This window comes from Ascidia mentula, chromosome 8, assembly GCF_947561715.1.
Source record: "Ascidia mentula chromosome 8, kaAscMent1.1, whole genome shotgun sequence".
Lineage (NCBI taxonomy): Eukaryota > Metazoa > Chordata > Ascidiacea > Phlebobranchia > Ascidiidae > Ascidia > Ascidia mentula.
The window spans coordinates 4,230,583-4,243,474 of NC_138573.1; the positions used below are offsets into that span (position 1 = coordinate 4,230,583).

Genomic DNA, 12,892 nt, shown 5'->3' on the forward strand with positions numbered 1-12,892 from the left:
TTTATGAACAAAACAGAAATTTGTTGGTCATGCGCTGTTGATTTATAAAGTGCATGTTTGTTCTGGTTGATTGAGTTTATGACATATGTTGCTTGCAAAGCAAATACGTTATACATTGGGCTTTACAACGGAAGAACATTGATCAGATATAACTTTTCATGTTACCCGTTGATTCCACTCGATACAACGTCACTTTTTGTGGTCGATTTTAAGTCAGATCATGCTCAAACCTCAAGTGGTACAAGCACCACCCTGTATTACTGTACAGATTGTTCTTTGTGGGACCGGTACCGCTCGGCTGCGACGTAACAAAAATTAACTAACTGATGGTTACGACGAGTCGACCTTTGACCCCAGGCGTTTGCTTCTGTCACTCCACATTTAGTCGATAGTTGCGTTCTGATGCTTTCACCGATACGAGTACTCAGGTTAGTTTCATAGTAACCAATTGCGTGCATTGGTATTGCTGACTCTTATTTACTCCAATGTGAAACAATAGTCAAGACAAGAAATAACATGCTACATTTGTAGAGCATTTTTCTACACTGTTACGGACAAAGGCTTTTTACTAATGGCCAGATCAATCCTGCTTTATGCAGCCTGTGGCCTTGGCCTCTACATGTATGTTGTATCAAGTACTTTTCTTGTCTCTACAATGCTTCTGGCAATCTACTTGGCAACAGGAGGTTGGAAATTTGCTGATGTCTTTGTGCATACAATAAAAAGAGACCTTTGGTAAGTCTACTGTTATCTGAATTAGATGTTGAATAGGTTAGTTAACCCTAAAGAGATTACCTTTTTACTTTAATGCCGAGCTTAATAACCTGTTTTATTGGTACCGTTTCCTTATTTATGCAGTAGTTTTTGAAATAAATGAAATTGGCTTACTTTTCACTGGTTGCCTAATTTTTTGTGAAATTTTGTTTCAGGGCATTGAAAGCATTGCTCACATTTAAGTTTTATCAACAAAGAAACCTTAAACACAACCGCACAATCCCCAAAATATTTGATGAGGTCATGAGGTGCCATCCGAAAAAGACTGCTATACAATGGGAAAACGTAGTATGGACATATCAGGATCTGTTTGAAAAGTCCAACTGCATTGCCAATTATTTTCGGTAACTTTTTTGCTGTTTTTTAAACATTTTTTTATGTATTAGAAATAAAATAAAAACAAAAAAAGTGCTGAACACTATTGTGGTAAGCATTTATTCGCACCCTCTTATTTTGCAAGAAAACTGACTTGGTGACCATATCTTTTTAGAATGCAAGGAATCAATCATGGTGATGTTGTTGCAGTTTATGTTGGTAACAGACCAGAGTTTGTTGCCATTTGGCTTGGTCTTGCCAAGATTGGAGCAACTGCAGCATTAATTAATTTTAACCTCCATAGTGATGCATTGGCGCACTGTGTTAATATATCTTTTAGTAAAGCTTTAATCTATGCTGGCTGTTTAGAAACAGGTATGAAAAATTATACTTTTGTATACAAGATGCAAACTGTAGGCCGTATATTTCATTATTAACCATTACCAATGTTTGGTATACTTTCCATTAAAATTTACAAACATCTGGGCTTGTTGGTTGGTTGTTATATAGACTGATTGGGAAGTGGTTTGACAAACTATTTGATAACACGATGTAACTTGTCACAGGCATTGCAGCCAAAGCAAAATACATAGCCTAAACTGTTGTTATTGCATTTACAGCTGTAAAAGATGTGAAACACCAGCTTAAAAGTGGACTCAAGTATTTTTCTGTGTGCAATGAAAGTGATAGAACCGTCATGGATGATGCTTCTGATTTGGATGAGGCATTTTTAAATGGCTCCCGTCTTTCTCCCGGAGTACCTAAGGAGGCCTCTTACTTCGACAAACTATTGTACATTTATACATCAGGCACCACTGGTCTGCCAAAGGCTGCAGTAATTACTCATGCTAGGTAAGCGGACAGTATATAACAGGATTGCGTGCTAACACAGGTGACAGATTTTCAGAATTTTTGGGGGTGCCACATGCAAAAAATCCCAACATCACCATGTTATTGTGTGAAAATTATTATGTGATTACATATGTTTATTGTGTTGTTTTTTTGAAAAGGTTTCGAGTACCACCTTTACCAACAAGGGGCACAACATGCCTATACAATGGTGATTGACGTGCTTCACAAATCATTATAGCACTTTTGGTCATGCAAAGAATTGCTGACAGCGTGTTTAGGTCATGGGTCACCCAGGGTTTTTTTTCACTAAAAAATTTCTGTCAAATGGCCGAAATGCCAGCAAAAATTTAGGACGTTTTCAATTTATTTTGGTCATTTACGGTATAATACTTTCATTCGCAAAAATTTAAGCAACTTGAATAATCTACCAGCCAATTTCCTTTGGGACATTGTGTCCGAAATGGCTTTTATTTTTTGTGACATTTCTAAAAAAATGGGTCAATGACAGACAAATGACACAAAATAAAACCAGTATGGGTGAAATATGCAAATAATGCATACAAACTTAACCTCATTCCTAGGAAATAGCGATTCCCCAAAGCTGAACTTGTTGTAGCAATATGTATATACAAAGTAGCAATATGTTTATATTTACTGCTTAAGTGTTGGCCATAAATACTTACACTTAAATGATTTTTTTATTTACCTTGCAGATACTACTACATGGCTACCATGAGCCATTTAATGTTAGGTTACAAGGCAACAGATAGTGTATACTGCTCATTGCCACTGTACCATTCTAATGGTGGAATTGTTGGGCTAGGACAATGTCTGTGCCATGGAATTCCATTAACAATAAGATCAAAGTTTTCTGCTCGTGCATTTTGGACTGATTGCAAGAAGTATAATTGCACAGTGAGTTTAGCATTTTCATCTTAGGGTGTCCCTCTATTTCCAGAGAACTTTGACATATCACATTGTGGTGTTGTTGGACAAAGTCCTTAGTCTAATTTTGTAAAGGTTGCATAGTCATTATGCAACATCGTGTTGGTCCCAGTCAAAGTCCATTTTTTATTTATTAATTTCATTAGAAATAAAGTTTGCATTGGATTCACAGTCTACTTTGTGTATGTTTTATCTTATTTGCACTAGTGTGTATATGAACTGATGTGTGGACTGATTACAGGTTATACTATATATTGGTGAAATATGCCGCTATCTTCTTGCCCAACCATCCAAGGCATCTGATCAAGATCATGTGGTCCGTGTTGCCACTGGCAACGGACTGAGGCCAGAAATTTGGAGTCACTTTGTTGAAAGGTTGGTTTTAGCTTTAAAACTATTTCAGAACTACTGGAATGGTAAATCTTCAAACCAACTTGCATTTATGCTTTTTCAGGTTTAACATCAGCCAAGTTGCTGAATTTTACGGTGCCACAGAGGGTAACGCCAACATGATGAATGTTGACAGTCGGGTTGGATCGTGTGGGTTTGTTTCTATGATAGCACCAAGTAGGTTATTAAATTAGATACCAGTTAAAACTTCTACCCAATGAACACTTATGGTTGGTTATTTAGGTGCATACCCATTAATGCTCATGAAAATTGATGAAGACAAAGAACTTATTCGTGGACCAGATGGTCTTTGCATGAAATGCCAGCCAGGTAATATTGAAAGTGCTTGATATGGTGTTGCAGTCTCAAAACAGTATTTCATACTGTTAGGTGAATTTGGCATGCTCGTGGGGAAAATTATCACGAAAAGTTTAACACAGCGCTATGATGGATATGCTGATGAATCGGCATCAAAGAAAAAAGTAGCAGTTGATGTTTTCCAAAAAGGTGACAGTGTCTTCATGACAGGTTAGTAGTTGTTGCGGCAGATCCTACATCAGCACATATAAGAGTTTAACTGTCCCTGGGCAATATCTGAAAAAATGTACTTGTGACAAGTTGATGGAACCCTTTGCTGGGACTGAAATTAAAGTATACATATGCATATTACTGCTTTTCACTTCACAAAAACATGTTCATGGATGACTTAAAGTAATGTTGTTTCAGGTGATGTATTGACAATGGACAAGTACGGAAACATGTACTTTAAGGACAGAACAGGTGACACTTTTAGGTGGAAAGGTGAGAATGTTTCAACTGCAGAGTGTGAAGCTGAGTTGGCCAAAGTACTTCACAATCAACATATGGTTGGAGTTTATGGGGTTGAAGTGTTCGGTAGGTTAATTTATCCCACTATGTTGTGAAAATTATCCTATATAACCAACATATACTGGCATATTAGTTTATTAGCTTTGGGTCTTCTATTTCGAGTAATTAACTCCCAATATATTTGCACCAGAAATATATTTTCTGTCAATTTCCTAATATAAAAGCACAATTAGATCAGTGCTTTAGACAAGCAGTTATTCTGGTGTAAATCTTTTCCTGATTGATGTTCAGGGACGGAGGGTAGAGTTGGAATGGCATGCATCATGGACCCTGACAGAGAAGTTGATCTTGATGTGTTCTTAGCGGGAGCAAAGAGGGAACTCCCCTCTTATGCTGTGCCACTGTTTGTAAGACTTGCAAACCAAATGGAAGTAACCGGTATGATATTGCACTGGGTTACCACCATTCAAATTAAATTATGCTCTGTTTTTTAGGAACACACAAAATCAAGAAAGTAGCTTTGCGCAGGGAAGGTTTTGATGTTGGAGTTGTTAAGGATCCACTGTATTTTCTTGATGTGTCACAGGGGAAGTATGTTCCCTTGGATTCTGTGCTCTATGAAAAAATCGCCAATGGAACAATCAGAGTCTAATTACACTATTTGTGATCAGTGGTGTGTATCGTATGGCACATGTGTTGACTTTTAAATTATACATGTATGTTGCAAGTAGTGTGTTCTTATAATTTAGTTGATGTAAAACACAATGATTATTCATGTCATGTCCTATTTTTGATGTTTTTCTTCTGTGTAATTAAAACACTTTAGACAAAATATGTGTGTACGCTACCTTTTTTGTCTTTTTTTCATACAAATATATGCAATTTATTCAAAGAAATTTTCTTGTATCGGCATGTAAATGGTTCCGTCACAAATGCAAATATAGAAAAAAATACAAATGACCATTGAAGTCACCAGCAATGAAAAGCATGTGATTCACAAGTAAAAGTAAGTTAACTGGAGATCTGTAGCTAACTGGAAGATATCTCTCCTTTAGAAATATCATTCATCTTTGGATATTTTACATTTTTTTTGTCTAATTGTTCCTGTGACCACATTAATAACTTCACAAGATTGGCAAGGCGTGGTGAAGACAAGTTGTTTTCATGATCCATGATTGCTCTGTTTACATGGCTCCATACCTTAATAAAATAGGCTTTTAATGCTTATTCTTCTGGGTTTTATTAAACTAGAGTGAAGTGAAAGTGTTATCTACCCTGTGTCTCTGGGCAGGCTGCAGGAGGTCTGCAAATGGTGATTCTTCAGGCTTATCAAAAGCTAGAAGGGCTAGAGCTTGCTCCATGTCCGACAAACATTCTGGGCTGTCTTCCACCCTTTCGGACAGTTGCAATTGAGCAAACTCAAGAGCTTCTTCAGTTCGCTTTTCCCGTATCAGTTCTATGAGATGCTGAAGCTGAAAAAAGGAGGTGATTTAAAGCCTACAATAGTAATTTATTCTTGCCAATCAACTACAACTTCGGCCATGCCACATAACACAACTACGCAGCTTGACATTCAGACAAATTCTGTTTACCTGAAGATAGAATAACAAAATTCTGTTGTCATCCAGCAACTCTGGGTGAAAGTCATTGATCAATGAAACCGCCATTTCTACAGATCCTGCTAGGATTGCATCCCTAACTTTGATTCTTGCATTCAAAGCATCAAGGCTTGTGCCTGTGGCTACACCAGCTTCTTCCTCAAACTTTTCTGCAGCCTGCAGTTGTTTGAACACAAAGTTACACCAGATTTGAACAAAATTGGAAAAATAAACCAATACAACCAACGTTTTAAGCAAATTATAAACTTTTCAATGTGAAAGTGGCCAACATGGCATAGTCTATTACATGTAAACCTAATTTATAGCAAGTAATACTGTCACTTTTTCAACAATAAAATGCATACCTCTTTAAACCCCTCGGCGACTAAATAATCCATCACCAAACGATTCATCACGGCAGACTCAATGTGCGAATTGTTAACCTCATCTCTCCAACTTTCCTTGTTCGTTTTGAGTTGTTCATTGCCACTGTCTTCTTCCATTTGAACATCCATTTTTACAACATACAAACCCGAAACACAAGTCTTGGCTGGATTACAAAACATCAACAAACGCCAGACCTGCCATTGCCGTTAAAATTCCGTTCGCTCATGTGTATTAAACATTAACATTAACCCACTGATCTCTATTAAACGCGAGATCAGTGCATTAACCAAATAAATTTATATTTTTTTTCAGATTTTGCCGGAGGTCAGGGGTTCCTAAGCGAGGGATCATAAACTATTAGAGGTCCTATAGTAACCTGTTTAACTTTATTCGGTGTCAAGGCAATTTGTAAAGCCCGCTTTACCCTTTTCATAGACAGCTTCGCTCCAAATTAAGCCGTTCGTGTAGTTGGGTGCGAAACAAAATGTTAATTTAACTCGACTAGGAAAAGGCCTCATTATCAGAATCAATCGGAGAGACACAACGTACTTGGGTTGCGCATTATACATATGAAAGTCAAATTTGTTTGTGTGTCACAGTCTACAGAGTCAGAGGATTGTTCGTGAAAGGTTCACAATATGTTACTAAACAAATATACTTTTGCTGTAGATTTGGCTGAGCAGGGATGAAGTTCATTTTGTGTGATACTAGGTAGTAATTGTATCACATTTTGTCCTGCTTTGTCTAAAAGTAAAAACACATCACCATGTGTCTTTGAATTTTACAGGGGGTTAGAGGGTCCACAGAGTTTACTATGGCCTGGTGGTGCACGAACTCGAAGAAGTTCAGAAACCCTGCCTTAAGGAATTTATTGATATTGGACAGACCTACGGATAAATATAGATACAGATTTGTATTGCATTGAAAAAATATCTAGCCTTATACGAAACTGTTTTTAACAAATATAAATTGACAAAGTACATACAAAAAAGTCAGCAATAAGCCCCAAGAAAACTTGCCTCAAAAGCTCCGTAATACTCCTTACATTGTCGGATCACGCTCGCGAATCAAAACAGTAAGATTGAAGCCTATGCCCACATACAATGTCACAAATTTGCCAATTCGGTCAAAGTCCAACAATAAATGAAGTAAAATCAATCAAATTTCGCAGGATAAACGTTTATAAAATAACGCAGCACTTCGATTTCAACTGGGTAACATCCGTCCGCATTTCAGTAACTTCTTTTCTTAATTCCTCGGTTTCTTTTTGGAAAACCTGCTTCATATTTTTATCTCTCTCATCGAGTTTCTGGTCAATAAGTTCTCGCGTGGATCTTTCCGATTCCAAAAGCTTGGCTCCCGCCTCCACATCTATGGCTGCAATCTTATCGGTTAGTTTTTGCTCCAGGCTTCCAGTTCTTTCTTGCATCCCGGATAGAATGTCCCCACACTGTTTCTGCGAGTCCTCCAGGCCGACACGGAAGTCTGTGCGAATCGCCTCCTCCGCAGTCCGAATTCTTCGATCTGTTTCGCGTTTGAACGAGTCCTCCCACTTTCGCTTCTCGCTGCCAATTCGAGAATCCATTTCGGCCAAGATTTCGGTTTGGATCTTGGGGACGAGAAAATAAGAAAGTTTGCAAGGAAGAACGATTGAAGTCTAGGCATCCAACGTGTTGCCAAATTACAAATGTTAATCGAACCGCAATAAAACAAATACAAATTTTACTTAGGTTCTTGAATTGCGTTGTTGTACTTTTATCGAAACACAAACTTTACCTGTGTGTCCAAAAATATTTAAGGAATCTTACATTTCCAAGCTCCGACTTCAGGATTTTGTTGAAACTGGTTTCAAACTCTTTTTGTACGCGCGTCACTCGACTTTCGAACGGTTCTCCATTGGTGACGCGTCTTTCCACCTCACGAACAAGACCAGATTCCGCTTTCTGAAGGTCATTTTTCATTTCCGCTGAATTTAAAGCTTTAGGTCAGTGAACATTAAAATTTCGAAGTGAGGGCATCAGTCATAGACTCATTGTTACAAAAAAGTTTTTTGATACAGATCTCAATATGGGTTTGTAGGAAAATCATCTGACCGTCATCTAATATGGACACGTTTTTACAATTGTATAAAAATCCTACAACAAAAACAAAACAAACCTTGGATTTCGCTTCTTTCTTCGTTAATTCTCTCCTGTAGCAACAGAAGAATGTCTTTTCTCACGTCAACCAATATCGTGTCAAGCACAGTCCTTATTTGACTTCTCATTTCCTCTTGTCTTCTTGTCACAATGGCTTGGCGTTCTTCTTCTAATTGACGTTCCCTTTACGATTGTTGAACAAAGATTTACACATTTTGCAAAATTTTGGTAGGAAAGTTTTAGGGTATGCTGGCAAAGGGTATTCAGCAAATTGTATAGTGTTAAATAACATACGTGAAAACGATGGTTTGGGATAAGAGACGCATTTACCGTTGGTCCCTTACTCGTCGACGCTGCTCCTCAGCAACTTTCTTCATAGTAACGTAACGACTTGGAGCATCTGCTTTATCCCCTCCTGTCGCTGCAGCAACTGCGTTAGCAACGGATTCGCCACGGCTTCGTCGCGAATTACCCAGTGACGAATTTCTGCCACCTCTACTGCCAAACAAAACGACCACTTTGTCAAGGTTCGGTGCAAACTATAAACCACAGTCAGTTCGAGTCGATCGTCCCTCACCTCGAAGTACCATTTGCGACAAAATTTGATTCAGAGTTCACGTTTCCGTTTGAATCAGCGTTCATATTTGTGATCGAGGGTAGCTTCATGGGGAATGTGACCTAAAAAAGCCCAAACTCAGACATATTATTATTTACCAATATGACATAAAACACAGACTTACCAAATACTTCGTGAAATCAGACAACCTAATATTCTATTGCTGAACACGGCTAGGAGTATGGATTAAGATGAAAAGACTGCAAAACTCTACAGATAATTTAGCGCCCCTAACCTACTTAGCTGCCTCATTGCAAACAAACAGCACCCTATACCAGTGTGCGACGCTTGGCCTTTTTATCGCTCTCTGAAGATCCCAGGTAATTGCCAAGTCGCATATGATGAATGCATTATTGATGACAATGCAATGGTGGATGTGTGATATCACAATGCCCTGGTACCCAACAGAAAGTGGAAATGATGGCGAAAGACATGTAAGATTTTTAATGGTCACGCCGGCGTTGCATTATTGACAAGCAGATTGCAAAACAAGTGCCCGCAGGCCGTCCCCAATGCGATAATCACCCACGCCTGCAGATTTTCTTTGTCCCAATAACAAAAAGTGGAACTTCGCTGGAACTGCACTAATGCACTTGGTTTGTTAAAGAAATGCATTTTATTTTTCTTGAGTTTTGTCAAAGAAAAACATGTATTCCGCGAACAGTTTCAAACATATCACAAAGCGTGGAAGTCAAGAGTAAATGCCCAGGCGGAAACAATACATGTAGCTGCTGTGTCACGATGAATTACGTCCAAAATGAGATGTTATGCACTGGGATTTCTATCAATTGTAGACGTAGAAGGTGGTACTAAAAATACGGTCTCGACTTGAACAACTTGAAATACACCATACCAAACACAATTATTGCACAATGATCTTACCAAACGTTTGAAATTTGGATAAAAAATCTGGTGGTGTCAAACATTCACCAATCAACACAATTGTAGTCAAAAAAAAAAACACAGAACAAACTTTCTCTTTTGTCACCACTTTACATTGAGTGATAAGCTCTCATCTTTTTCTACAGCATGATATTGTGTATGAAGGGTTTGCTTTAGTTTATTAGGCTCAGACTTCAGTTGGGTGTATTGAGACACTGCTTGTTCGTTGTCTCCAGGAATAGTAGCTGGAACTTCATCATAGACACACTCAACTTCAGTTAGTATTTGTTTCTGTTTTTCACGATCACTGTCTTCAGATTTTACCTGAGTTGCAAAGACACAGTTAGCATAAAACCAGTATTTAGGTGATAGCTTCTAATATAACTGATTCTCTTCAAAAATGGATAAGGTAGTGTTACAAGGTTGCTGTGTTAAAAGTGTTTTAGCTTTCCAAGTGTACCCAGTGAACCTGTAGTATCAGAAGATTGCCATATATAAAGGTGATAAATGCCTACATAGTTGTTAGTGACTCTGACAAACTGATTACCTGCCCTCCACCATTCAAACAGCCAGATGGACAAGCCATTACCTCTACATAGTGATATGGACATTTGGAGCGCTTCATTTTTTGCACGAGGTTTTGGATGCTGCGAAAACCATAGGCAGCAGCAAAATGAAGAAGCACTTCGCCATCATCATCTTTTAACGTCACATCACGAAAATCACGATTGTTTCTAAAAATAGCATTCCTTTACATAAACACAATCATTTTCTTTGCATGCATAGTTACTGGTTACCATGCACATGATTCACAAATGTAAAACAAAATTTGACATGGCCACCAAGAAAACCATAAGGGTTATTAAGGCCCATAATTTCTAAAGACAACATGGTTTCTTGACTAAACCTCTGTACCAAGCTACCAGCATTCCAAATACTAAAATAGGATATTTGCACATACCTAGCTGCTTTGTACTCAATTTTATCGATGTTTTTACCAAAAAGCTCTTTGGCAGCCTTTTTGAAAACAAAGTCCAAGTAACCTCCTGAACCACCTCCTGAATGATTCAACAGTTCCCCATTATCCAAGCGTGCCGGTTCCAATTCCGAAATTAAACTAAGGAAGATAGTATTACTGCTGATAAAAATTAACTACGCTAGTATGACAAACAAACCTTTTCGGATGTTTTTCAACCGCATCAACATCCAATAACAACTCCTGCAAAGACCTTGTTTCATTTTTCAGCATTGTTTCTACTTCACCCGAGGTTAACACTAAGTCAACATCCCTGGTCGAATACAGGTCATTGTAAAAATCTTGTCTGGAAGCCTCCAACTTTTTATCATAGCATGGCATTACAGTCACATGGTAAATAAAATCTGGGGTCACCCCATGATGTTTTGATACAAGTTCCTTGACAAGCGTGCCAGTAATTTGCTGAGGTGATTTTATGTAGCTGATATGTGGAATAAGCATTTCACCATGGGTTTTTTCTGCATAACAAATCCATCCTGGACAGGAAGAGGTTAGGATGGGAAGACTTTTGTTTTCTTTACTGCTCCTAAACCTGCATACAAAGAATATATTACCTGATAATTGTGTTTACCTACTTGCGAGCAATAAATACAGAGACTCCATTAAAATAATAATAAAACTAATATAACAACAAGTGTTATCATCACACCTGTCCATAAACTCTTCCGCACTTTGTAGCAAGGCCAGCTCACGAGCATATGTGGTGTCAAGTACATAACTGGCACCAATGCTTCTAAAAAACTTTGTGAGTGCCACTGATGCTTCTTTTGCATGCAGTTTATATTTCGCTGCCAATGAAGCTCGAGCTTGGGGCGAGATGGAAACAACAACAATCTTTTTCTCCGAGTCTGTGGCTGTTTTATTCAGGTTTAAAACTCTGAAAAAATTATGTTTACAAAGGTTTTCTTACAAAGGTGTGTCAGATATGTTTACCTACTTGTAAAGTTCTTCGTCACTTTGCATTGCGACTAGTACTGTTTCTGCCGAAGTTATACATCCACTGCATGCCAAACAGTCATTCAGCGTGATCTTAACACAGAAAAACAACAAAAAAGGAATTAAAAGAACACCTTATACCCAACAAGGCAACACCCACTTCTGCCTTTTGTAGTTTCTTTGACTTCCCAGACTTTGTATCAACCTCCATGTAACTTCCATCCAGAGAGACCTGTATTTTGCTGAGGCCCTTTTTCTTCGGAGCTTTCTTCACTTGTACAGGTTTTATACATTCTTGAGATGGCGCAATAAAGTCGTCAAGATCGGTTAATTGCAAAACACCGCTGAAGTGCGATGCCATGTTTGTGCCGTTGTGCGTTTTCCTGTGAAATTAAACACAAGGTAAAATTTGCTGGACAGCAGAAACACTTAAAAAACTATGTTTCACTATCAAAAACATGATAACGAAACTTTTTTCAATCAAAACTTGTCAATATCTTCGCTTTGTTTGCTTTTTATTTCAATGACACAAAAACTCAGAGAAACACAGAAATTTTGCTGAGTAATATTTTTTACTTTACAGTCCTCTAGCGCACCACGCGGAAAGTAGCACAAACATTTCTGCTAAAAACCTAAAAATATGATTTTAATATGTTAAATGTACGTATTTTGCAATAGAAATAACCATCTTAGAAACAAGTTGGTTATCATTCCGTATTCATATATTTACATCGATTTGTTTTTTTGTAAAAATAAGACCATACAAATAAAATTAGGATCATAAAAATAAAAAAATTAGTTACTTTAATTGTACCTCACCCTCAAAAGATTAGTAAATCCTTATGTTATATGTTACCTGGTGGTCAAAGCCCATTATTTAGTTTTTATTTTATTTTTGCCACATTTGGCGCCAGAGGACTATTGCGAAAAGTGAAATCCAGCCACTGATCTCACTGATCTTTATTAAACAAATAGAGATCAGTGACTCCAGCCCAGTCGGCAAATTGCACTGATGGCGTAAGACTTGTTTACAACATACGGCTCGTGTTCTTGAGTTTTGTTGGTTAGGTTTCTTTTTTGTTTTTCTCATCACGTAATTTCCGGAACAAATCATGAGATTTCAAATCACAACCTTGCTTTATTGCATAAGTTCCTACCTTCCTGACAAAATTTGGTGTTTTAGCCATAACATACC

General features: G+C 37.8%; 4 protein-coding genes across 5 annotated transcripts; 1 reads left to right on the plus strand and 3 right to left on the minus strand.

Moving 5' to 3' along the window:
* The first annotated feature begins 73 nt into the window (after nucleotides 1-73).
* On the plus strand, nucleotides 74-4,756 carry LOC145912711 (long-chain fatty acid transport protein 4-like). Its single transcript, XM_083000270.1, has 13 exons — nucleotides 74-428; nucleotides 532-735; nucleotides 930-1,118; nucleotides 1,265-1,464; nucleotides 1,710-1,941; nucleotides 2,655-2,856; nucleotides 3,128-3,261; nucleotides 3,341-3,453; nucleotides 3,520-3,606; nucleotides 3,667-3,804; nucleotides 4,003-4,170; nucleotides 4,396-4,542; nucleotides 4,599-4,756. The coding sequence occupies exons 1-13, from the start codon at nucleotides 403-405 to the stop codon at nucleotides 4,754-4,756; spliced, it is 1,998 nt and encodes a 665-aa protein (XP_082856396.1). The 5' UTR covers nucleotides 74-402.
* A 239-nt stretch (nucleotides 4,757-4,995) lies between these two features.
* Nucleotides 4,996-6,284, minus strand: LOC145912712 (glucose-induced degradation protein 8 homolog). Its single transcript, XM_083000271.1, has 4 exons — nucleotides 6,068-6,284; nucleotides 5,697-5,879; nucleotides 5,379-5,576; nucleotides 4,996-5,304 (listed from the first exon to the last, which is right to left on the minus strand). The coding sequence occupies exons 1-4, from the start codon at nucleotides 6,266-6,268 to the stop codon at nucleotides 5,134-5,136; spliced, it is 753 nt and encodes a 250-aa protein (XP_082856397.1). The 5' UTR covers nucleotides 6,269-6,284; the 3' UTR covers nucleotides 4,996-5,133.
* Nucleotides 6,285-6,987: 703 nt separating this feature from the next.
* On the minus strand, nucleotides 6,988-9,091 carry LOC145911834 (uncharacterized). The gene is made up of 6 exons (XM_082999274.1): nucleotides 8,968-9,091; nucleotides 8,805-8,905; nucleotides 8,558-8,722; nucleotides 8,247-8,410; nucleotides 7,898-8,055; nucleotides 6,988-7,698 (listed from the first exon to the last, which is right to left on the minus strand). The coding sequence occupies exons 2-6, from the start codon at nucleotides 8,891-8,893 to the stop codon at nucleotides 7,270-7,272; spliced, it is 1,005 nt and encodes a 334-aa protein (XP_082855400.1). The 5' UTR covers nucleotides 8,894-8,905; nucleotides 8,968-9,091; the 3' UTR covers nucleotides 6,988-7,269.
* A 412-nt stretch (nucleotides 9,092-9,503) lies between these two features.
* LOC145910899 (cytosolic Fe-S cluster assembly factor narfl-like) lies at nucleotides 9,504-12,204 on the minus strand. 2 transcript variants are annotated; one of them, XM_082998115.1, is made up of 7 exons: nucleotides 11,858-12,204; nucleotides 11,699-11,790; nucleotides 11,411-11,638; nucleotides 10,901-11,293; nucleotides 10,687-10,842; nucleotides 10,315-10,459; nucleotides 9,504-10,049 (listed from the first exon to the last, which is right to left on the minus strand). In XM_082998115.1, exons 1-7 carry the CDS (start codon nucleotides 12,056-12,058, stop codon nucleotides 9,828-9,830), a joined length of 1,437 nt encoding a protein of 478 aa, XP_082854241.1. In that variant the 5' UTR covers nucleotides 12,059-12,204; the 3' UTR covers nucleotides 9,504-9,827. The 2 variants fall into 2 exon arrangements, with proteins under 2 accessions (XP_082854241.1, XP_082854240.1); XM_082998114.1 differs by having other exon boundaries at nucleotides 10,273-10,459.
* Between the last annotated feature and the right edge of the window lie 688 nt (nucleotides 12,205-12,892).